Raw genomic sequence first — 26440 nt, 5'->3', positions numbered from 1 at the left:
CTGCTACTTATCAGCATATTAAGTCTTGCCTACCGAATCTATTCACTGATCAATTTCTTTTTATTCAGTACTGTATGCTTTTGGCAATTATTGCTTAATGATGTAATTTGAGCTCTTAGGTTGGCAAATCTCTTTAATTCCTACTTTTCCCACTATTTTCCTAGACAGTTTAACTCCTCACTATAAATTATTATTTTCTAATTTTACAAAGTATGATCTTGGAAATGTGTAATTACAAAGTATGATCTTGGAAATGTGATTGGCATAGCATGAAATGTATAGATTAATTTGAGGAATATTGCCATTTTTTTACTCTTATTGGCTCAGCCTAGATGTAAACATCACATATGTTTGATTTATTTTCATTTATATTTCCTTGAAAGTTGGCTTATAGTTGTACTGATGTGGTTCAGTATGTATCTTAGTTATTTCTCAGTGCATTTTATTGACATTTTAAACGTTAATTCTGATTTGATCTCTGAGTCTTGTTGGTTTTTGTTAGTAAAACATGGAAATGCTAACAATTTCCATTTATTTATTTATTATTTATTTTGTTCCTTTGCTTTAAACAGCTTTTAATTTTTTTTTTGTTTGATTCTTCATAGTTTTGTAATTATCACATCTTTGCAAATAGGGATCCATTTTCTAATTTCTTTGCCATTCTTTGTTTTTAATTTCTCTTTTCTTATTGCTACCATTTCTAATGCTCTTAAATAATAATGATGAATGTACATTTGTTTATGAACTTACTGAGAAAACTTACATTTGTCCCTTCAAATAATGTTATCTGTTGACTAGAATATTTTGATCATGTTTTTAAACTTAACTTTATTCCTTTAATTTTTATTGTTTTTATCATAAATGAGTGCTTATTTTATCTAAGGCTTTTTTTGCATCCATTTATCTGACCACGAGGGGTTTGTTTTTGTTACCGTAATCCTATCATAACTGATTAAAAAAAAAAACTCTTACCTTATATTTTAGAACAATACCATGTACTGCTTTCAAGGCCTCAGAGCAGTAAGGGCTACTTAAGTGACTTGCCTAGGATCACAAAACTAGGAAGTGTTTGAGACCAGTTTTGAAACTAGGACTTCTCTATCCACGGAGCCACCTACTTGCCTCCTTAATTGATTTCTTAATGTTGAACCTGTATTCCTAGTATTAATACAACTTGCTAATGATGAATACTTTTGGGGGTTATATAAACATAATACCAGTTTGCCAGTGTTTTATTGAATGTGATTGTATCAATGATTATTGTTGATATTGGTTTCTAGACTTGTACTCTACTCCTTCTATTAAGGAACCAGAACTGTGTTATTCTTATAGAATAAGTTTGGTGTAGAGTATTTGTTCTCATTTTTAAAAATAATTTATTTAGAATTGCTTATTCTTTGAATGTTTAAGAAAATTTACTTATATGTCCATTTAGGATAGTTCTGAGTGAGAGGAGTTCTATAGGAGATTATTTATGATGTGCTTAATTTCATTTTCTGAGACTGGATAATTTAGATGATCTATTTTCTATTTTGTTTACTTGGGGCATTTTCAATTTTTTGTAGATCTTTTCATTTAAGTTATTTTTGTTGCTATATTCTTGAGGTTCTTGAGAATTTTTTAAAATGTTCTTTCCATTTGTTCTAAATTCCCCTTTTAATTTCTGTTTTTTATAATTTGGTTTTTGTTCTCTTTTTTTAAACAAAATTAGATGAGTTATGTTTTTATCTTTAAAAACTTATTTAACATTTTTGTTTTTCTGATTTTTCTCCTCTTTAATTTAAAATATATCTTTCTTACTCATTTTAGGATTGTTTCCTAGCTGTTGTTTTTTCATGTTTGTACTAAATTCCTTTAGGTCTCTCCTTTGTTAGTCATTTTATTCAGAGATATTAAAACTTTCTCTTAGGTTTGCTTTGGTTATATCCCATATGTTTTAGTATATTATCTTATTAAAGTAATAATATCTTATTGTTTTATTTCTAACATTTGGTCTTTGGATCTACTAATTATTTAAGATGTTATTTTTTTTTAATTTCCATTTAGGTCTATATCTTTTGTTTACATTTTGTTCAAGTGAATGTAAACTCCTTGAGAGCTATAACAGTTTTTGTTTTTGACTTTGTATCTGCAATAGTTAACTTAACAAAGTGCTTTGCATGCAGTTGAAGTTTGATTATTTGAATTGACTTAAAATTTTTCATATTTGCCAGTAGCATGGCCTGATGGCAATATTGGTACTGTGGAAAGAATACTGAATTTGGAGTCTAAAGGAGCCAAATAAATAACCTGGGCTTCAGCTTCCTCATTTTTAAAATGATAGATTTGGGCTAGTTGATTATCTGAATTATGGTGCTGTGATAAAGGATGGAAAGGTTTGCAATTTTCAAAACTGCAAAAACTGAAAAGTGCAAACCTAGATATGATTGACAGTGCATGTGACCAAGGGTCACATGGGAGCCTGAGAGGCAAGATCTGGGAAGATTCCATCTCGCCCCAACGGACTTTCCTTCTGGTCTCCTAAGGAAGTCAAGAGGAAGGTCAAAAGAGGATTTCCCTGTGTTGAACTGAGGAAAGGTTCCTGTATCTAGCTGCTGGCAGCATTCAGCCTGACTTGGACATCTAACAACAACAGGTCCTAGCTCTATCTGGTTTTGGACCCCTGCTATGATATTTGGGTATTTTGTTAAGTTCTTTTAATTTAGTAACCTAGTTAGCATAGTTAGTTTTTAAAAATAAAAATAAGCATAAGTAAATCCCTAAGCCCTTATTCCTTTTCCTTCTAAATCAATAAAGTAGCTTTTTATATGGTTTTTCCTTATCCAAAATCCTATCTTAACAGTGCTAAATCTTATGAACCTAAAACCTTATGAACCTTAGTCTCATGATATAACAACTAGATCATACTCCCTACTTACTATTCCATATTATCAGCTTTATCTGGAAACAGGAATGAGAAGTCTGCTATAGCTTCTAAGGAATACATTATAAGTATATCTATTTGGTCATGATAGCTAATGACAATTACCTTTTTAGCACTAAACCCTTTTAGATAAGGTAGTGTAGGGATTATCCCAATTTTATTGGTAAAGAAACTGATTCAGAGAGTGAAATAATTTTTCCATAATTTCAGAGTTGAGATTTAAAACCTAAATTTATGATTCCACAATACCAGTGATGGCAAATCTATGGCACACAGAGTGCTCTCTGTGGGCATGCGGCCACTCCCCCTCCTCCCAAGTTCATTACTAGACAGGTAGAGGGATGAACGGAACTGTTCCCCTTCCCCTCTCCACTATGCCTGATGACATTTTTTCACCCACCCCCACCCCTCTGCCCACTAGATCAATGGGAGCCAACAGGAGGGGTGAGGTGGGTGGCTCACAGGCAGCAAAACTTGAGGGAAGTGGAGCGCTTTTCCCTTCCCCTCTCTATACTAGCTGAGGACATTCCTCATTTCACCCACCCTTCTGCCCAGCAGTCTAATGGGAGCGCTTTCTCCCTCCCCTGTGTGGGATAAGGAGGGACCCAGGCCTTCCCAGCATTGGGGAGGGGACATGGTGTTTGGTCTGGGGGGGGCCTCGGGGAGGGGCCCAGAACTCCCTCTCTAAAAGGTTTCCCATCAGTGCACTATACTATCTTATGATGTGTACGTGTCATGAAGTCATTTCCTAAATATGATAACACAAGATAAAACTGACAGGTTGTATTGAAAGTGTTGTCATACATTATTGATTGATTATTTTTCCTCACAGACATTGAGTCATCTTTTGGTTACCTAATTACTTTTTTGTAATTGATAATTTTTCACAACTAGATTTCTCAAAATCAAATACTGTTTTGTTTTGGGGTTGGTTTTTTTTTTTTTATCGTATTAGAGAACCTATTTTTTTCATAACATGCTGCTTTGGATTGCTTAGACAACTTCCAGTTCTTATAGTTTGATATACCATAGCCTCTTCTTTAATTTCTTATACTCATTGTCTTCAATATTTTTAAATTGGTGCTTGGTTATTTATAAATAGCTTTTTCTTGACTGCTTCCAAGAATTCTATTTTTTATTTTTTTATTCTGAACCTAGAAATTTGTTAACTTAATCTTTGAATTAAACTTAGCTATTTTCTCTTTGCATCCCATTGATTCTCTTGATTTATATACTATTCCTTTTTTCCCTAATACTCTTAGAAACTTTTCCATATAATTTCCTGGTATTTGGTTTCCTTGTATTTTTGGAAGTAGAGTAATTAATTCTAAGATTGTTTTAGTGGTACTCCCTCTAACTTTGTTGCTCTGGATAACAAAAATCTAAAGTGTTATTTAGTTTTTCCACTTTTTAAAAATTACAATATTTTTGTTTCTTTTTCCTGTCATTTTCCATCCTCTCAGAAATATTTTATTATTAAAGGTATTGTTTCTTTGAAATTTTCTAATTTTTTAAAATTTCTCAAGCTCCAAATCCTCTGTCACCAAAACTTGTCAACCTTTTGTAACATGTCTTATCCCTTATTCCTTATTTTGTAACATTTCTTATCCTTTATTCCCTTCTCTGTTGTTGAGCTACAGAAATTGACTTGAGGAACTCAGAAAGACTTCAGAAGATTTGTTTGAATTGATACAGAACAAAGTAATCACAATAATTTTCATAATGGCCACAGTTACAGAAAGGATAAAACAGCACTAAAAACCATTATGATTCCTATTAGAAGTGACAACAATGTAAAAATTCAAAAGAGAAGGAATTTATTAAGAACCTATTTTATAGCATGCATTGTTTTGAGAGCTTACAATATGTACTTGAATAAAGGCAACGTAAGTAGAAAACAATTTCCCTGCATAAGTGAGAACACACTAAAAAGTAATAGAATCAAGGAAATCCTGTGTAGCAGGTGGCATCTGAAGAGATCCAGCAATTCTTAGAGGCAAAGGAGATAGAAGAAAATTTTAGGTATGACAGAGACAGCCTATATAATGGATTCAGGTTGGAGTTGGAACATGTTATATACAGGGAACAACAAATAGACCAGTTTTCCTAGAACATAGAGTACATGAGATGGAGAAAATTAAATGAACCCAGAGACATCAGCAGGAGCCAAAATGTAAAGGACTTAATGGCCTAACAGGAATTTATATTTTATCTTAGAATTATTAAGTAGCCATTTAAGTTTCTTGGGCAGGTGGCACTAAATGATCAGACCTCTAATTTTAATAATATCACTTAAACAGCTGTATGAAGGATAGATTAGGAATGGAGAGGCTAGAGGAAGAGAAACAATTAAAAGACTTACAGTAATCTAAGGAGAGAAGTAGTGAGAGCTTTGAACTAGACTGGTGGCCACATGAGAGGAGGGTGGATATAAGATGCTGGGCAGTGTTTTAAAGATAAAACAAATAAGATTTAGCAACTAATTTTATGTGGGACTAACAAAAATGTGCACCAAAAGTCTGTGATGGAGACCCAGTGCAACATCTAGATCCAAGAGGGATTCCCTATGAATGATGAGTGGGGTCCTTCAAATACTCTTGTTTGCAGATGACATTGTTTTGATTGCATCAATCCCCAAGTCATTGTAGAATCTCCAGAAACAGATCTTCACTCTAAGGAGTTTGTTTTGTCTGTCCACACAAAAAAGAGAAAATGGATAAAGAATGCCTATTGCTGAAATCAGCCTGCCCCTAAAGTAATAGAATGTGTATCTATGTTAGATAGTTTAGATGGATAATTAGCTTGGCCTTAAAGTTGAAAAGGAGGAGAAGCAGACTATATTTCAGAAATTATAGAACTTTTGGACTGACTCCAAATGGCCCATTTTTTCAATATTATCAGTTAACAGAGTTGCTACCCAGCAATGCAACTTGCAAGTCATTGTTTCCAAAGAATTTAAGAAGTACCACAGGTCAGCCTAAACATACAGCAACATATGGCAAACAAATTCAAAGGATAAGAGTAAATGATGTAAACAAAGAATTGTATAAGAAGAGGATAGCAAAATAACAGTTAACGTTAACATAACATTTTAGGTTTTCAAAGCATTTGATACAAACTATCTTATCTGATCTCACAGCAACTCTGTCCCATAGACCAGTCAACAATCATTAACTTAGTTTGTACCAGACACTGTGCTGAGAACTGGAGGTACAAAGCAAGGCACAAACAAGTCACTTCCCTCAAGGAGTACACATTATAAAGAAAGAGAAAATAGATAAAATAACTAGGTGCATACAAGATGTGTACATATATAAGAGGTAAAAGAAATCTCAAAAGAGAAGGCAGTATCACGAGATGGAATACAAAGAGGCTTCCAGTACAAAGTAGATTTCAGCCAAGTCTTGAAGGAAGTTAGAGAAAGAATAAAGTGAAGTTGATGGGGCAGAGCATTCCTGGCACGAGGCACAGGCAGTGCAATAGCACAAAGACAGGGAACAGAATATTGTATTCAAGGAATTGCAAATATGTCGGTGTAGTTGGAAAGTGTGAAGAGGTACCCAAATTAGAATTGTGATTGTATGAGAACATAGCATACATTAGAGATGTTATGAAGGTAGAAGCAACAAAATTTGGCAATGGATTGGATGTGTGGAGTGGGTCAATAAAGAGTCAAGGATGACCCTGAAGTTGTAGGTCAGAGCAACAAGTAGGATGATAGTGTCTTTCACATAAGTAATGCAGTTTAGAAGTTGGGGACCATTGGGGAATTTTCCTGAAAATGTGTTTGAGATGCCTGTGATATAACCAATTTGAGATGTCCATGAAGTGATATACTATTCATGACCACAGCTCAGCATAGAGACTTGTGATATATTTAAATCTGGGAACGATCTGCATAGAGATGATTACTGAGCCTATAGGAGTTGTGAGATCACTAAGTGACATGATATTAAAAAAGAAAGAAAAGGGAGTCTAGGACAGAAACTTAGAGGATACCCATGGTTAATGAGTTTGACATGGATGAAACAAAAAATAAACCCTTTGGTTTTTGCATTCAAAGAAGACTATGTTATATAATATATATCCTGTAGTTAGGCATGCTTCATGATCAGCTTCTAAAATCATGATTGCTCACTGCAATTGATCAGGCTTCTAAAGCCTTTCAGTATTGTTTTCCTTTACATTATTTGTGGTCTTGTAAATTATTCTTCTGGTCCTGATTTCTTTGTTTAACATTAGTTCATAAAAATCTTCCAAATTTCCTTAGGTTTTCCTAGTCTTCAAAAGGATATAATGCATATTAAACATTTTTAAAACTATAAGAAGTTTTAAGTTTATATGTCAAAATAAATTTAGTTATTTTATTTCTTTTTAAAATTAAAAATTTTTAAGTTAATTAATCTACAATTAAAAATTTTAAATTAATTAATTTAGATTTAGATTAAATTTTATTAATTCAAATTTAAATTAAATATTATAATTTATACTCTACTGTGTACCTGAAATGTAAACGATCTAGAGGAATGCTACCAGCATATTAGCTGGGTCCTTTTTGGTACACCTTTAGAAGAACATAGTCAAGATTTGCACAGGATAAAAATGCATATATGAGTTATAATATATACCAAATCAGAGAATATTGGCATCACTGAGAACACTGATCCGTTATAGTATAAATTTATGTTTTGTTGTGTGTTCAATTATTTTTCCTTTAAAAATCCTTCTTTCATGCCTTCTCATGGCCTGGAAATGACCTTGGATTTTCAAAGACTATGCAACACAAACTCTGTTAGGTACTATCAAGTCTATCTACTAAGATACAGAGTTATTGTCATCTTCGACATTGGAGAGAGTACCTATGATGACAAAATTATAGGTCCTTACAGTGTTCAAATTATTAACGTATTCAACTTGAATAAGGATATCTATCAAAACATCTCTGTTTTTTGTATATCTTAACAAATTCCATGATCTCTCCTTTCTTCTCATTAAAATTGTTTCTGATATTTTATTTTGACACTTCTTTTTCTCCTAGGTAAAAAATACAGTTCACTTAGTTGTCATTTTTAGAATGTTAAAATGTCATAACAAGAATATAAAAGGAAAGAACCTAGAAGTAATCTTTAAATCACACTAAACATTATTAACTTCTTTATTGGGAGCTCAATTACAGTTTTAGTCTTTACAGTAAAATGATATAGAAAAACTAGATACAATTTAAATAAAACTTCTTATATGGACTAAAATTAGGTTCTGGGAAGAAAGCTAAGGAAGCTGAAGTTTAGTTGATGAAAAGAAGGAAAGGGGAATCAATGAGGAACCTTTTTCAGTCAAGTAGAGCCCAGAGCCAGACTTTTGCTCTAACTATGATCTAAGTTAAATGTTCTAGAAAATTTTTAATTTTTAAAAACAGATTTTTTAAAGCTAAAAAGCAATACTATTTAGTTTCTTGTGCTTTATTTTTCTTTATATATGTTTGAGAATGTGTTTTTTGATCATTGAAATGCTTTTTTAGGCATAGAAGTTAGTCTTATGGGTAATATTGGTTCTTCCAGGAAAGATTTGTATAGAAGAAATCTATATTAGTAAGTGTTAGTATGAGCCAATAAATGAATCAGTGTAACGGAAACAAGAAACTTCATTTGTGAGACATGCAATGATGGTGTCTGTCTGATCCCTTCCAGGAAAAGTTGAATACCACTAAAAAATAGTGTAACTAGTAATTTTTGGCACCCCCCCACCCCCGCCATGTTATTACTTGTGTAGAGGGGATGGTATTTAGAAGAAATAAACAAAATAACTTCTGATTAATTTCCCTACTATATATCTCATTTTACAATATCAATTCTTAATTAAAAACCTTTTTATCACTTATATGGTGTTTATTCTGTTCTTTCTATGGAGAAAATGTTTTCTAATATAAGTCCAATAAGTGAAAGGTGTGGTTTCTGCCAATGAGAAGTGAGTATAACCTTGGTTACCTGGTAACAATACAAACTTTCTGCAGTTTCTGTTATATTCATGTCTGATTAGGGATCCTGAAAAACACTTTTACTTTTCTATACCAGGGAATGCTGATAATATTATAGTATATTTGGGTTTATTTTTTTATACTGCTTTTTCATTTTGCTAATTTGACAATACTAATTCCATGGAGGAGTAAAAAAGAAGAAAAATATTAACTTTGGGGAATGTGTAACTTGTAATATGTAGATACATGCATGGAAATGAGTACAAAAGTTCATAAATCTATTTATTTAAATAGTGATCACAGTCCTGTGGATTTTCATCAGAAAAAATATCTTGCTAGAATGATTGAATTTTGACAGAATGAAAGACATAGGTTGGAAAAGAAAATTGTGAGGGATACATTTTGGATCAAGAAACAGCAAATATAAAGTAATGAGAAAATAAGAAAGCCATTGTGTGATTGAATTGGAGAATAACTTAAAATTACATTGGAAGAATCACTCAAGACCCACAAACATATCAGAATTGGAGGAAGTAGTTTCCTCCAATCACAAAAGATCACTTCATAAAAGATCAAAGAAAAATATTAGTTGGAGTAGTGATGGGAAAATCCAAGGCAAAAATACAGTCATTTTCCAAGTTGATATCAACATAGGGAAATAGTCAGAGATCTAAGGGCAGTGGGGAGAGGGAGTCAGGTCAGTAACAAGCATTTATTAAATACCAATCTGTGTACCAGATATTTTGCTAAGCACTGGGAATACAAAGAAAGACAAAAAAGACAGTCCGAACCTCCCAAAACTTGCAGTCTATTAGAGGAGACAGCATGTAATCAATTAGGCAGAAAGAAGTTATATACAAAGTGGATAAAATTTACTTTGAGAAGGGAAAGCATTAGTAGCTGGGGAGACCTAGAAAGTTTTCCTAGAGTAGATGGGATTTGAACTTTGTCTTAAAATAAGTCAGGAAAATTAAGAGGTGGAGATGAAGAGGGAAAGCTGGTGATTACAGGAAAACTGGTGCAAAGACATGGAGACAGAAGATGGAATGTCATTTTTTTTAGGAACTATCAGTAGATAGATTTTAGAATGCACAGTGAAAAGTAGGGTGTAAGAAGACAGGAAGAGGCCAGGTTGTATAGGGCTTTAAATACCAAATAAAGGAGTATGTATTTGATCTCAGAAGTAATACAGTTTATAGTTGATCCTGAAGCTCACTGAATGGGGGGTTGACATGGTCAGACATTCACTTTAGAAAAATTAATGAAGGATGGATTGTAGTAGAAGGGAGGCAGGAAGGACAATATGAAGGATATTTCAGTAGCACAGACAAAAAAAGGTGACAGTGTGAGTGAACATAAAGGAATGTGTACAAGCAATGTTGTGAAATTTGGCAAGGGCTAGGATATGTACAGTGAGTGAGAGTGTTGGACAATATGGTCCTTAGTAACTGAGGATTGTGGTACTTATCAATAATAAAGAAAGAAGTTGGAAAGAGGGAAAGGTTAGGTGTGTAAAGAAAAGAAAGATGATGAATTTTGTTTTGAACATGTTGAGTTTCAGTCTATAAAAACATTTGATGATAAAGGCGTCATCTCCATTTAAGTGGTAATTGAACCCATGTGAACTGGTGTGATCACCAATTAAAATAGTATAAAATGAGAAGAGATGAGGACCTTCAACAGATTCTTAAACATGGTTAATGGGCGTGCCTGGTGGCTGCTAGTGGTGATGATAAATAGTATGATCCTGGTTATGGCTTTGTGGTACTTTAGGTTTTGGCAATAGAGTTCCTAGGAGGAGTTCTTATTTAGGGGTTTCTTTCAGGAAGTGGTCAATTCATTCTATTTCCACTTTGCCCTCTGATTCTAAGAGATCTATGCAATTTTTTTTAAATTTCTTGAGATATGATGCTTAGGCTCATTTTTTGGTAGTGGCATTTAGTTAGTCCCTAGATTATTAATTTTTCCCATTCAATCTGGTTTTTAGTCACTTTCTTTTGCTTTGAAATGCCTTATATTCTTCAATTGTTTAGTCTTTTGACTTTGTTTTAATATTTCTTGTTGATTCATGAAGTCATTGGCTTAATTTTGATCTCAAAACCTCAGTTAAGGCCCAAGATGTTAATTTCCTTTCCAATTCTTTCTTCCCTAATTCTCATTTATTTTCTAGTATTTTCTGTAAGTGCTTTCATTCTGTTTATAAAAACAGCTTAAACTTTTTAAAACTCTTGCTCTATTTCTTCTAAGAATTCTAGTTGAGTTTGATCCTAATAATATTTTTTTCCTATGAAGCATTACTTGTAGATATCTTAGAGATATTCTTTTCCTCTTTCTTTGTGTCTTGAGCATCCCTGCCACCATATATTGGAATTCCATTACAATGGAATTTTTGTTTGTTTGTTTTCCAATTCTTCCAGACTTACTTCCTGATTTTGAATTTGTTGTTAGGGCTGAGATCTACCATACTTCTGGAAAGAAGATCTGGGCAAGATCTTCCAGGATCTTAGGTACTGTCTGGGGACCTACAAACTTTTAGTGTTCCTGATCTTATCCAAAGCAAAGTTCAATTATTGCTGCCCTGATCTGAGCTCTATATGTTTCTGATATAGGTTTTCATAGCAACATCAATAGAATACAGCAGACCTCTGTTTCTATCTGTCTAAACTAGTAAGTTCTGCTGATGTAGAGCAATAGAACTGTAGGTTCATCTTTGGTCTGAGATTCCTCTCTTGAGTAGTCCTCTACAGTCTGGCCTTGCTCTGCTTCTGGGGTCTGAGCCAAACCACCATTTTTTTCTTCTGAACTTGCCCCCTTCTTGGTACTCTGCCCATGGTCTGTGGTCAGATCCCCCTCACAGTCTCCCCTAGATCTGGGATCCAGAACTGGGTAATGAGCAGTAAAACTATGAGCAATAAAGCTGATAGTTTTTAATAGAAGACCATTCTAACAAGGAGGAAAAGATGAGGAGAGCTGGCATCCACTTGAATTGCTTTCTCATTTGTATCAAAGAGTGATGGAACATACTGTTTGGAGTAGAACTACATTTAACTCAACATAGAAACAGGAGGGAACAAGGAGAATAGTGGAATAAAAAGGGAATCAAGGAAAGATTAGTTGAAGGAAAATTAACTCCTAGTTTGGATTGTATATCATGTCAAAGAGTATAAAAGGCAAAAAAGGGGGGGGGGGGTAGGATGGGGTAAGGACCTATGATTGGCATCTGAGTGAAAAGAAGAGAAAAGGGTCAAAGGAGTGGAAGCAGATCTAATCAAGCATAGAGTACTGGTGCCTAGTATACTAGTTCTCTTTCATCACCTTTTTAAAAAGGAGGAAAATATAAAAGAATAGGATAAATCATAACTGTGAAGGTAAATAGGATCCTCATCCATAAAACAGAAGAGAAAATAGCAGAATGGATTAGAAAACAGAATCCAAAGATTTGCTGTTTACAAAAAAAAATACTTAAAACAGATTCATCAAAATACGGGGATAAAGAAAAATCTGTTATGCTTCAGCTGAACTCAGAAAAGCAAAAATAACTATCATGACTTCTAGACTAGGCAACATAAAAAGCAGACTTGATTAAAGGGATAAACAGGAGAAATACATTATTCTAAAAGTACCATAGACAATGAATATGTGTGTGTACATGCACCAAATGGAGTAGCATCTAAATACTAAAAGACAGTTATTGGAAGAAATAGGCAGTAAAATTGTGATATTAGGAGAATTTCCATGTACCCTTTTAAGACCTAGACAAAACTAATAAAAATGCAGAAGAATAAAGTTAAGGAACTAATTTTAGAAAAATTAGATATAGATTTCTGGCAATTACTAAAGAAAAAATATTATATATCATACATAGATAGCAAGCAGTTGATTTTTTTAAAACCCTAAACTTCCATCTTAGAATCAATATTGTGTATTGGTTACAAGGCAGAATAACAATAAGGGCTAGGAAATTGGGGTTAAGTGACTTGTCTGGGGTCACACAAGTAGAAAGTATCTTGTCAAATTTTTTTTTTTTATTTAAACCCTTACCTTCTGTCTTGGAGTCAATACTGTGTATTGGCTCCAAGGCAGAAGAGTGGTAAGGGCTACTACGCAATGGGGGTTAAGTGACTTGCCCAGGGTCACACAGCTGGGAAGTGTCTGAGGCCAGATTTGAACCTAGGACCTCCCATCTCTAGGCCTGGCTCTCAATTCACTGAGCTACCCAGCTGCCCCCCCCCCCTTGTCAAATTTAAACCCAGAACCTTCCATCTCTAGGCCTGGCTCTCAAACCACTGAGAAACTTAGCTGCCCCCCACCAAGCAGGCAGTTATTAAATAGAAATACTAAAGTGTAAACATATTTCTTAGAAATTCAGAATACATTTTCAGAAATTGACAATTGGGGCATAGAAATCTAGTAAACAAATAGAGAAAATCAGAAATATTAAATATCCTTTACTAACCACAATGCAATAAAATTATAGAAAGGAGATTAGTAGGAAGGATTCAAACTTAATTGGATACTAAATAACTATATTTTAATGAACTGGTGGGTCATATAACAAGTCATAAAAACAATACATGATTTCATCGAAGAAAATGACAACAAATGAAACAATATGCCATTGGGAATTAGCCAAAGTAGTAATTAAATGATAGTAAATTCTTTTTAGGCACATTTGTCAACAAAAGAGAGAAATAACAAATTATTTAATTGGGCAACCAATTAAAATAAAATCCTTTAAACAACAAATTTAAGACACAATTAAACATCAAAATGAAAATGCATGAAGCAATAAGAGATTAATAAAATTGAAGGCAAAAAACCCAAATATAAATAAGACTAGGTTTTTTGGAAGGAGTAGGAACTAATAAATAGAAAAAGCCATTGACTAAATTATTTTTAAAATGCAGTACATTACTAATATCAATGACAGAAAGGAGAATGCAAGGAAAATTATTACAAACTCTTTTGCCTAATGAATACCTATTTAAGCTAATGAAACTGGCAATGTAAATGAAATGAATGAATATAAAATGTTCATATTAACAGAACGAGAAAGAAAATTTTAAATTACCTCTAACTCAGAAAAATGAATAGAAAGAGTTGTAAATAAAACTAGAAACTTTTTGGGGAGGGACTAATAAACAGCTAATCTTTTTTTAATAGGAAAATAAAATTTAAAATAAATATAATATATTTATCCGTTTAAGAGGAAATAAAGGAAATCATCAGAAGCCATTTAGCCCAATTATATGCTAACAAACATTGTAAAAACAAACATCTTTGAAAGATTTAACTGATCAGTGCTGTGATTCTAAAGGTCTGATGATGAAGCACACCTGATAGAGGTGATAAGCTGAAGATGCAGAATGAAACATACATTTTTGGGGCTGTGGGGATTTGTTTTGCTGGCTTATGCATATTTGTTAGTAGGGTTTTATTTTACTTTTGGGGTGGGGAGGAAAGGAGGGAAAATAAGTATTTGTTATTTTTTTAATGAAATAGAAGTTCAAAAATTAATTTAGAATATTTGTGTGTTAGGATGAGGGGAGGTTTTTTAGTATGAGAGTTCAGCAAGCACTTCATCAATCACTAAGCATTTAAGTACTTCTTAAATGCCAATCATTGTGTTAGACCTGAAGATAAGAGTAGAGGTTTGCAAATTATGGTCCATGGACCCTAGCTTGCTGATCTTTTTGTATGGCTCAAGAGCAAAGCATGGTTTTTACATTTTTAAATGGTTGAAAATTTTGAAAGAAAATATTGTGATGTGAAAATAATATTAAATTTAAATTTCAGTGTAGAATATTAAAGCTGTATTGGAATACTAATTAGTTTATGGATTGTCTATGTCTGCTTTTGTACTATAATGGCAGAACTGATTGATTGCAACAGAGACCATACTCTCATCACTTGACACTATCATTCAGCACACTACAGATTTCAGTAAGTGTTGACAGCATTTCAAGTACTATGCATATCACTATATTGTGATTTTTTTTTTACCAGTGCATACCCATCATGTCAAAAGAAGAAAAGTAGAGAAAAAAGTTTTATCATGCTATCTTAAAAGCTAAGGCCTTGAGATTTTTCTGGAGGAATATTTAACTCTAAATGGCTTTGGAAATTAGCTCTTGCTTTCAACTTGGTAATGTTTCTTAATTAATTCAACCTAAAATCCCAACTTATATGAAAACATTTACTATAGTAAAGCCAATTCTATGCTAACTAATGTTTAAATTACAAATAATGTTACACTTCCCTTGTCAAAAGTTAAAACAAGAAGCAAAATCTCTATTCCTATAAAATGTTTTCAAAGGATATATTTTTGGAGATCAGAGTATAGTTCCAGCACCATCTTTTGGATCTCAATGAAAGTGCAAAAGACATTTCCATATTCCAAAATCCATTTAATTGTGCTTTTGAGAAATCCTGCCTTATTTTCAATTGAAAGTGAATGTTAGAAAAGAATCTGAAAATTCCATAAATGCCTTCTATGTGATAAACATGCACAATTAAGATCATATGGATTGGGGAGAAGCTGGGTTGCTCAGTGGATTGAGAGCCAGGCCCAGAGAGGGTAGGTCCTGGGTTCAAATATGACCCCAGACACTTTCTAGCTGTGTGACCTTGGGCAAATCACTTAACCCCCATTGCCTAGCCCTTACCACTCTTCTGCTTTGGAACCAATACCCAGTATTGATTCCAAGATGGAAGGTAAGGGTTTAAAAAAAAAAAAAAGATCATATGGATTGATATCAGTATTTGGTACTACCTATTTGTGTAAAAATATCAAATACATTAAAACCTTTACAGATCAGCATTAGCAGATGAACATTTGCAGTTGATTTTGATGATAGATAACAGAAAATTTGAATCTCAACTGAGCAAAATTTATCCTCCTTCAAAAAAAATTATTTTCATTGGTAGGCTTGTTATAAAGAATTGTACTAAATAATTTCAATTTTGTTAATTAAAAATTCATTTTCTCTCTTGTTATATAAGTACCTACATAATGTCCTCAATTTTGCCTTTTGGTGGAAAAATTTACAATTTACATTTGGTCCTTTACAAAAAAAAAAAATTGCCAGCCCTTGGTCTAGAGAGGAAAGATAGCATGTATATAACTAGGTACATAAAAAATAAAATATAAGATTATTGGGGAGGGCACAAGAGGAAGTTGGGAAAGATTTCATATTGAAAGTGGCATTTGATCTGAGCCTTGACAGAAGTCAGAGATTCTAAGAGATAAAGAGAGAAGAGAATACATTCTAGTATGAGGGACAACCAGAGTCAAGGTACAGAAACATCAGGTGGAGTGTTGTGGAACAGTAAGAAGGCAACTTTGTCTGCACTATAGTATTAATGAAAAGAAGTCATTTATAGTAAGACTGAAAAAGTGACATGCAGACAGTTTATGAAGACTTTAAATGCCGATAGAGGAATCTACATTTAATGATGGAGATAATTAAAAGCCATTGGAGTTTATTAAGGAGAGGAATGAGATAGCTAGAACTGTGCTTTAGGAAAATCCATCTATGGAGGATGGGTTGTTGTATGGCAGAGAAGAGAAAATTTTCCAGGTAGACTTTGGAGAAATTTTAATAGGAGAAATTTAATTTTGAAAATTTCTTCCAGTGCTTTTATTTAATATTAATTCTAAAGGATGAGAGGCTGGTTCATAGGAACATGCTAAGACCTGGGTTTGAATTCTGCCTCTGCCAATTACTACCAATGTGACTATGGGCAAATCATTCAACTTCTCCACTCTCGATTCCTTACTTATAAAATGAGTGGAATATTCTAGAGATAACTCTACTACTAACAACAGTTCACATAAACTTCCTTGACCTTAGTTTTTTCATCTTAAAATGAGAGAGACTAGATTATGAAGATTCTAACCAACTCTATGATTCTCTTAAATTTTTGTACTTATTCAAGTACACATCACATATAGGAACTAATAAAATAACTTATTTGCTACCTCACCTCAGTATTTATTTGCTAAATTTCCCAATTCATTTTCCTATTACTTGTTTCAAGGAAGTGAATCAACATGAGACAAACATTTGTGGGAGAAATGAACAGACAATGGGATGAAAAAGAATAAATAATGAGGGGAGGAGGGTTGAAAGTCTGTTGGAACATAAAAGTTCAGATACTAGCAGCAACAGTATTGTTCTTGTATAGTTTTAATAAGCTGCTGTTTTTTTTTTCTTCTGATAGAAATCTGCCATCATGTTTTATGAAGAAGTTGATTCTTCCATTTCTTTACATTTTTTAACTTTCTCATTGATTTTATGCTTGTAAATTAAGATAAGGAGGAGTTATGAAGAAAACAAGGAGGTAGCTTTTTCTGAGCATATTTTTTGCAGAAAAATGTTAAATATATAATTAACAGAACTTCCTAACTTTTTTAAATGAACAGGCTTAAAAGTAGAGCTTTATTTAGACCATCATTACCTCTTGTCTGAATAATTGCAATATCCCCGATTGATCTCTTCTCTTTCCAATCCATCTGCCATCAAGCTGCTAAACTGCTAATCCTAAAGTACTGATCATGTCATTCTCCTGCTCCTGAAATTTCAACAGTGGTTTCTTATTGATTCCAAAATAAAGAACTTACTCCCCTGTTTGGCATTTGAAGTTCTTTACAATCTGGCTTTATCTTTTTCAGATTTCATACTACTCACTTCATGCATTTCATTTCAGTCACATATTCTTTGTTTCTACTCTACTTACTTTTCCTCTTCCATTACATCCAGCTCCTTACAGGCTATACTACATCTCTTGAATGAACTCCTTCCTCCACTCTATCACAGAATTCCAAGCTTCCTTCAGTTCAAATATCATTTCCTACAAAAGAATTTTTCTGATTCTCTCTCTGTTCTTTCAGTGCCCTCAAAATTTTTTTTTGTTTTTACCTATATATGTTTATTTTATCTCTCTTCCCTTCCTCCCAGTAATATATAAGCTCATTAAGAGTAGTAACTTTTTCATTTTATGTTTCTGTCTCCAGCACTTAGAATAGTGCCTTACACATAGTAGACAGTTAATAATACCTCCAGTACTTCTCAGTGAGTTCATAGAGATGAAAAAGTAGGTATGGGTCAATAGACACCAATTGTTCTTGATATTACCATCTGTACTTTTTACTGACAATTACTGATATGACTAGTTTTTCTTCCCTTCTTTCATCATCACCTCTTTTCAAGGATAATTTGCTTCCTAAATGCTGACAAAATCACATTGCCTCCAGCACATTTCTTTTGTGTTTACTTTTATTGGTTTCAACCACTTTTCCTAACATCATTTTCTAAGTGCCATTTTGACTTCTTTATGGAGCACATTAGAGACAAATGTTAAGAGCCTGAATAAGGTGACTTCATTGCCATGACAGAAGTATAGAAACAATGAAAGATTTGTTCCATTTTCATTTATTTGTTGATCTCAATTTCACCTGTAAATACTTTGGGGATATGTTGATTTTAGTTGACCAGAATGCCAAGTTTTTTGCATACTTTTTCATCTCCATTGAGATTTGTTGTTTTTTAAGGTCCACCACCTTTCTCCATAATATTTTGCAAATAAGTTTATATCATAAACTAGAAGTGTCCTTTTGGATACTGTGTCTCCCTAATTATGAAAGACAGTAAATGTTTTGCTATTGATGGAGTTTCTGAGATATTTTTTAGCCTTCTTTTTGGATAGTTGCTTTACCAAATAACTTTCAATAGGAAAGCTACAGGTAGATATCTTTTCTTGATTGTCTTGCCCATTTAGGACATCAGTAGTGTGTCTGAATAGGCAAGTTTGAATCTTTTGTAATTTCACACAGAGTTAACTTCCCATTTTTTATTCTAGTTTGTTGTTGATTTTGACCTTTACTTTAACTAGTATGGTCGAACCACATACAACTAATTCTGATGTACCCCGCCCCCCCCAATAAGTAATCAGTTACCTATCAATTTCACTTTTTTGTGTGATATTTTTGAAATATTAATAAAACTTATTATGTGGTTCTTTTCTGTAACATTGACATATTTATAGAAAAAATGGTTTATGAACCATAGAACAACTAAAGCTACAACTATAATACTACACCCGTCAGAATTGTGAATGGTTCAATCATGATAGTACAACTAAGATAATTCCTCATTTACTGCCATTAACAAATTCCAAGAAATGTGAAACTATATTTTCCTTTTTTTCATATATGTATTATAATAAGAATATTATCTTTTTTGTTGGATTGTAAAATCTTTGAAAGCAAGGTTCATACCTTATTTTTTACTCCCACAACAAATAGTCAAATGCACTGCATATGGTAAATACTCAGTAAACATTGAATAAATGAACTGATTTATCTGGGCATAAGTCTAAATCACCTAGAAATAATCTTTTACCTTGATATGAGTGAGATGCAGTTCAGTTCATTTAACTTCAAGTTGTTAATATGCAAGATTTCTATAGTACAAAATCAGTTCTCTAGTTTTCTGTTTTAAACTATAAGCAAAGGTTACAACCTTTTTTTGTATTAAATTTTATTTTATTTTCCCTCAATTATATGTAAAAAGTTTCCAAAACTTTTCAAAGAATATTGAGTCTTGAATTTTCTCCCCTCTACCCCCTATCCCCATTGAGGTAGTAAGCAATCTCATAGATTTTACATGTGCAATCATACAAAACATTTTCCCATATTAGTCCTTTTGTGGAAGCAAATACAAATAAAATAAAATGAAGAAACTGAAAAAAGTTTGCTTTGGTCTGGATTCATATTCAGTTCTTTTTCTCTGGAAGCAGATGGTACTTTTTATCATGAGTCCTTTGCTGAGGCAGCTAGGTGGCTCAGTAGATTAAGAATCAGACCCAGAGACAGAAGAAGGTCCTAGGTTCAAATCTGGCCTTAGGCACTTCCTAGCTTTGTGACCCTGGACAAGTCACTTGACCCCCTTTGCCTAGCCCTTACCACTCTTCTGCCTTAGAATCAATACACAGTATTGATTCAAAGATGGAAGTTAAGGTTTAAAAAAAAAATTAATCCTTTGGGATATTTTTTGATCACTGCATTGCTGAGAATAGCTGTTATTCACAGTTGTTCATTGTACAGTAGTATTCTTGCCACTGTGTACAATGTTCTCCAGGTTCTGCTTACTTCATTCAGCTTCAGTTTGTGTAAGGCTTTCTGGGTTTTATAGCACAATACTATTCCATTACAACAATATACTATAACTTACTTAGCCATTCCCCAGTTGATGGATATACCCTCAATCTTTGTCCTCCCCCCCCCAAAAATCTGATTTAAATATTTTTATACACATAGATCTTTCCCCTTTTGGGATTTATTTTATCTCTTTGTCATACAAACCTAGTAATGGTATTGCTAGAGATCAAAAGGCATGTGCTATTTTATAGACTTTTCGGCATAGGTCCAAATTGCTCTTCAGATCAATCTAATCAATTCACAACTTCTTCAATAGTGCATTCATGTCTCAACTTTTCCATATTCCCTCCAAGTGTTGTCATTTTCTTTTTCTTTTATAACAGTCAAACTGATGTGTGTGAGGTGGTTTTTCAGAGTTGTTTTAATTTGCATTTCTCTAAATAATAGTGATGTAGAGCATTTTTTGCAAGACTATAGAGAGCTTTACTTTCTATGAGAACTGCCTGTTTATATCCTTTGACCATATGTCAATTGGGGAATAACTTATATTCTTATATATTTAACTTATTTCTCTTTGTATTTGAAAAATGAGGTAGAGAAACTTGTAAAAAAATTGTACATTCTGATTACTGTGTATTACTTTCTATCCTATTTCCCCCAGCTTAGTTTCTGACTTCTACCTCCCCCAGTTTGCCCTCTTTTCTATCAGTCCCACCCCCCTTCTCTAATCCCCTTCCCCTCCTACTTTACTATAAAGTAAGATAGCTTTCAATACCCAATTAATTGTGTATGTTTTTCACTCATTGAGCCAATTCTGAAGAGGGTAAATATTTTCATTCCTCTTTAATGTGTGGTAATTTACCACATTTTATTTTTCCTTTCTCCTCCCAAAGCATTCTTCTTTCTGATGCCTTCATTTTATTTTTTTAGTATCATCTCATTGTATATTCATCTCACATCCTTGCTCTCTGCCTTTGTATACTACTTCTAAGTGTCCTAATAATGATAAAGTTCTTTGTAGTTACAAGGATCATCCCCCCATGTAGGAGGAATATTCAACCTTATTGAATGTCTTTTGAGTTCTCTTCCCTATTTACCTTTTTATGATCCTCTTGAGTCTTGTATTTGAGAGTCAAATTTTCCATTCAGCTCTGGTCTTTCCATTAGAGATGTTTGAAAGTCCTCTATTTCATTGAATACTCATTTTTCCCCTGACGGATTCTACTCAGTTTTGGTGGGGAAGTGATTCCTGGTTAAAGTCCTATCTCCTTTGCCCTCTGGAATATACTCTTTCATGTCCTCTGGTCCTTTAATGTAGGAGCTACTAAGACTTCTTTCTGTTATCCTGACTCTGGCTCCATAATATTTGAATTGTTTCTTTTTTGCTATTTGTGCTATTTTCTCCTTGACCTGTGTAAGATTTAAATTAATATCCAATAGCTCCAAGTGTTATAATTTATAAAGTTTATTAATAATCCCTTGAAGTAGAAAGACTATAAACTTAAAGAAATAAAAGTTCAAACCTAATTGTCTGACAAAAATAAGACCACATGAGCAAGTTCTCTTGCCTAACCAAAGCCTACTTCTGTAGCTGCGATCAAGGGAAAAGAGCAAGAGGGGTGAAGCTACACAAAACTTATCCTCCCTACATTAGCACATCACATGAGAAGGAACATGGAATTCTGGGAGAGAGTCCTGGGGAGGAGATTCTAATTACACAATTCCCCCTGTGATTCCAATGGAAAACAAGCATGTAGAAATCTCCCAGTTTTATATGCCTATTTTCCCCATGGAAACCAGTACACATAACTAAGTTATATCTCTAAAGATCTTCAACTAGAAGTACATATCATATTGCACTTTTTAAGGGGAAATTACAGTAATTTGGGGATTGTAAATGAAGATTTTGAAAAGTGACAAATGCATTTGCAAAAAGAAAAGGAGCTCAGAACTTTGTGAAATACCAATCAACTGAGATAGGGAGGCAGATCCATGGAATCTTGGGGCAAAGCAGTTAAGCAGCTTGAACTGGCTGAAAGGGATTCCTTCTCTGGCTATTGAACCAGAAGGTGGAAGATAGACTCTGTCTCTAGCATTTGCCTTATCCATAAGACTGTGTGATAAAAAGACTTTTGGGGTTTTAGCCCAGAAGAAACCTGTCAGCATTGCTGTCAATATCTCCCCTTAGGGAAAGATAAGTTTGTTTCCTGAATTTGACTATATCTTGAAATCTTCAATCAACTGGATAACTTAAAAAATTTAGGGAGACCTATTTCCTCTCCCCTCTCCCCTCTCCCCTCCTCTACCCAAAGAATAAAAGACCTTTTAGTTGAAGGATTTGATTGTGGGATTTGGTTATTAAGGGAAATCTTCAAGCTTAACTTCAATGAAGGACAATATTTCTAAGACAGTTGAAAGGGAATAGGAAGTAGTGTAGGGGGAGGGGCTCAAGATCCAGTCTTTTCCCTGATTTGCTTCCTGATGTTACATCTCTGATATTTCCCCAATACCATAATTCCCCTAGTATCAATATCTACTACAGGATAAAAGGGAAATAAAAGAGAGGACAAGGCTAATGATTGCTAGCTGCATTGACAAAAAAAAATGGGGGGAAGTCCCCTTTGGCATAAGTGTTTACATTCAAAATAAATGCTTTCAACCCTCCACCGTCCAATTTCATTACATCCCAAAGTTCAGTCTGGATCTTTTGGTGGAGTGTGAGGTTTCTGCAGGGTTCTTTATGGCACCTTCTCTAAAAAGTTCATTTCCTTGATTTGGGGAGGTAGCAAGTTTCTTATCCTAAAATTACTCTCAAACAAAAAATTTTATAAATCTAGAATTTTATGACAATTCTCCAACACCCCCCCCCCCCCGGAGGAGATATGTGAATCAATTGTTAAGTGGAAGTCAAAAACATATTTTTAAAAATTAGAACAAAAGGAAAAAAATCAAAATTAAATAGTATATAAAAATTTTGAGTAAGCAAGAATAAGCCCAAAACAGGTCCTTGAATCAGGGGTCAATGAAGTGATTTATGTCTCACAAGCTTGTAGGACCATTGCAACAATATGCACTTACCTAATCAGCATCCAGGACTACTGAAAATTACCACACTATGAAAGAGAAAAGGGACTAAATTTTGTAGAAGATCGGAAATAGCATTCTCTGGTCTGATTTTACCTTTGCTCTCAAGGATGGGGGAGCCAAAATGGCAGCTAAACTGAGGTACTTTGTCTGAATCTGGCACAGGGAGAGCCTGTGTCTGACATTGTCAAAGTCACTTCCTTGAACTCCAAAACAAGTCCTCTGACTTGGCGTAGAATCTTATCAATCCCAACCAGGATTGGTTGGTCTCTTTGACTTTGTGCTCCTTAGCACTGTATAGTGGCTTTTTTGTGATCCCTTTTCCTGGAGTCAGACACAATTATTAATCAAAGTCCCATAATCAATAGTAGTTTTCCATACTCTAAAGCTTTTGGGTATACATTAATATTAGGGCTAATAGATATTGTAAACTTATATTAGTGCCAAATCAAAAAACCATTAATACTAATAACATGTGCTTCAAGTACAAAAATGAGAGAAAAAATAAAACTCAAATACTCTATTGTACATATAAGGAAAAATAATAATAATTTTTAAATTAAAAATATATAGTTCATATTCCCTGAAACATTGTTAGCAAAGCAGAGGTGCAACACAAAAGTTTCTTAACCCCAAAATGAGATCTATGTTCCATTTTAACTTGACCACAATCCACAGTGTGAGTGCAAATGATTTTCACCAACTAATGACTTTATAAAACAGTAGTACAGCAGCTAATGCACATTCAAGAAATAACAAAATTCCCCAAATCTCAAGAGCCCATTTAATGACAATAGCAAACAAACCATCTATGATTGGGATTCATTAGTCACCGTGTGACATTTAAAATTAAAAAAAAAACACCTTTGAAGCTCATGGATACTTGTCACAAGTTCTCTAGATCTAGCTAATCTTTCAACCTTGGCTGAGATATTTTTAACAAAGTCTATTATTGCCATCATTCCAAAATGTGGCAGGAGAGCCCAAAAAAAACCTCTGTACTTCTGATGAAAACCTTTTGGGTCTAAAATGTCCCCAAGAATCTAGATCATTCTGGTGGAAGGGTAGAGTAAGGTGAAGTGTATAAAAACCATCTAGAAGCCACTAGACTCTATGGGAAATGCTCCCTCTTGGGAGTCATCTAGAGGTTACCTCTAGGAAAACCTTCCCACCTCTTGTATGAGACTGTAAGAGCTGTAAAAGGCATGTCTTTATATTTCTCATCCATTGCATTCTTATAAATGTGGAGGTGGGGAATACAATTGTGCTATTGCACCTAACTTCAACTACTAAATGAACCCTTCTGTTGTTACAAATAACTCAAAGGTAGGCAAATGATTAGTCAGAGGTAGTGGTGCTCCTAGATACTTGAAAATCATTTCTAAAGGCCCCTTAAAATGAATTTGAAATTTTTAGGTCATACAGGCTGTAACCAATTTGATGGAGTCCATCCATCATCATCTATATGACAATTAACAAAGGCAAAAAGGAACAAAAGGCTGTTAAGGCAATATGTGACAAAACAAACCCAGCATCTATAAGGACCTATTGTTTTGTCATGGAAAGGTATTTGTCAGAGTTGTTTATGGGCTTTTACAGTGGTATTTTCTCCAGTCCAGGCATATGGGGAGGTATAAATAAAGACAAGGTAATAGCACATATAGCTAATGGCCAACACAGTAGGTGAAAATCACATAGTGAAATGCAACATTATAGATTATATTACTATGTGAACTTAAAACTGTAGCAGTTAAAATTAGTTTCTCTGCTAGAAGTATTATATTTTATGAGGTTTATTAAAGATTAAGAATTTAAGAAAGTACAAGTAAGAAAGCACGTGCCTAGGAGGGCCAAGAGGCCCATTCAATTTCACTTACATCATGAGAGATGCGTCTGCTTGGAAGCGGAAGTAGGAAGAGAGCTCAGTAGGCTTTTACAGCCAGTTAAATAGAAATTTTGATCTCTCCTAGGTGAGGATCTCAGCAAGATTAAAGGGTATCCTGGGAACTAGAGCAAGGACTTATGGGGATTGAAGTCTGGGGTTCAAATATCCATTTTTACAAAACCAAAATTAAATCTAAAGCAAACAATCAGTAAATACAATATATGTGACAGGATATAAGCATTGAATTCAAGAGTCCTTTTCTCCAATTCTGATAGCTGCATTACAGAGACTTCTTTACTTTTTAGAGGGGAACAGACTGAAACAGTTAACATCAATAAAACAATGGAGTCTGAAAAGGCTTTAAAATTCACCTCTGGACTCTAAAGTTCCTTCCCCTCCTGAGTATCATCATCCATCTAGATTCCTTTGGTCATACTACTGGGGTTCCCATATCCACACTTGGCATAATGTGTATGAACCCCATATTGGATGTGTTGCAGAGACTGGGCAGGCCAATATGGCAAGGTGGTGTAGGGAGATGAATATCCCCTCTGAACCTGGAAATTACTCAAGCTATCAACAAAGACAAGTGCACCCAAGAACGGTAGGAAGAAAAGACATTCTAAAGCTTTCATAATTGCACTCTTCTTTCATAGAGTGGAAGCATGCTTGCACTTCTACTTATTAAATTGGTTGCAAATTTACTTCCTGTCTATAGGTGGTGCTAGCCTAGTATGCACTGTCTAGAAATAAAGTAAGATGTTTGGAAGAGTAACCTTCCTTCCCCTCTTCCTTAGGGATAAAAATGCCAGGGAGCCTCTTGTTTTCACTGTCAGGTGGTCAGGGGAGTTAAGAGGGTGGAAGCATGTCCTAAGGTAAAAGCCTTTAGGAGGCTAATTGTTGCCTAAGAGAAACACCTAAGCTTCCAAGGCAGCAGCAAGCACTTGGGTATTAACAGTGTAGTGGAAATGTATACTTTACCAGCCATCCAGAAAGTAGCTCACAATGACCCCAAGCTAGCGTGTTCAAGGCTCACAGCTGTGGCTGCAACAGCAGCACTAGCAGCCAGAAGAGCAACAGCATCAGTGGCAGGAGGATGCTTTTTATACTAATCTGTCTTTTTGTCTATTTAAAAAATTGCTTTACCAACTTAGAGAGGAGCAAGGGTTCTAAACTCCAGACTTCTGGTTGCCACAATGTATGATTTAACTTAATATCCAGTAACTCCAAGTATTATATTTTATAAAGTTTGTTAATAATCATTTGAAGTAGAAAGAAAAAGAAACAGAAGTTCAAACCTAATTATCTAACAAAAATAAAACCACGTGAGTAAGTTCTCCTACCTTTCTAAAGCCCACTTCTGCAGCTTTGAGCAAGACAAATGGGGCTACACAAAGCTTATATTCTCCTTAC

The 26440-nt window shown here is 34.0% G+C and overlaps 1 protein-coding gene across 12 annotated transcripts in view; it reads left to right on the top strand.

Moving 5' to 3' along the window:
* The window catches only part of GNAS (GNAS complex locus), a 331282-nt gene that overhangs the window by 238059 nt on the left and 66783 nt on the right, over positions 1–26440 (top strand). Inside the window, exon 1 of one of the 12 annotated variants that reach the window (XM_056812906.1) lies at positions 742–2635. The exons of 9 other annotated variants lie outside the window; for them this stretch is intronic. Coding sequence is in view for 1 of the 3 variants with exons in the window: in XM_056812905.1 (XP_056668883.1) it covers positions 25545–25631 (87 nt within the window). In the remaining 2 variants the exon portion in view is untranslated. Of the gene's footprint in view, positions 1–741; positions 2679–7403; positions 25632–26440 lie in introns of those variants that run through there. 2 more of the 12 variants (XM_056812907.1, XM_056812905.1) reach the window with 2 other exon arrangements.

Source organism: Monodelphis domestica, chromosome 1, assembly GCF_027887165.1.
Source record: "Monodelphis domestica isolate mMonDom1 chromosome 1, mMonDom1.pri, whole genome shotgun sequence".
NCBI lineage: Eukaryota > Metazoa > Chordata > Mammalia > Didelphimorphia > Didelphidae > Monodelphis > Monodelphis domestica.
The sequence above is the reverse complement of the archived record's forward strand: the minus strand, read 5'-3'. Positions and strand labels throughout refer to the sequence as shown.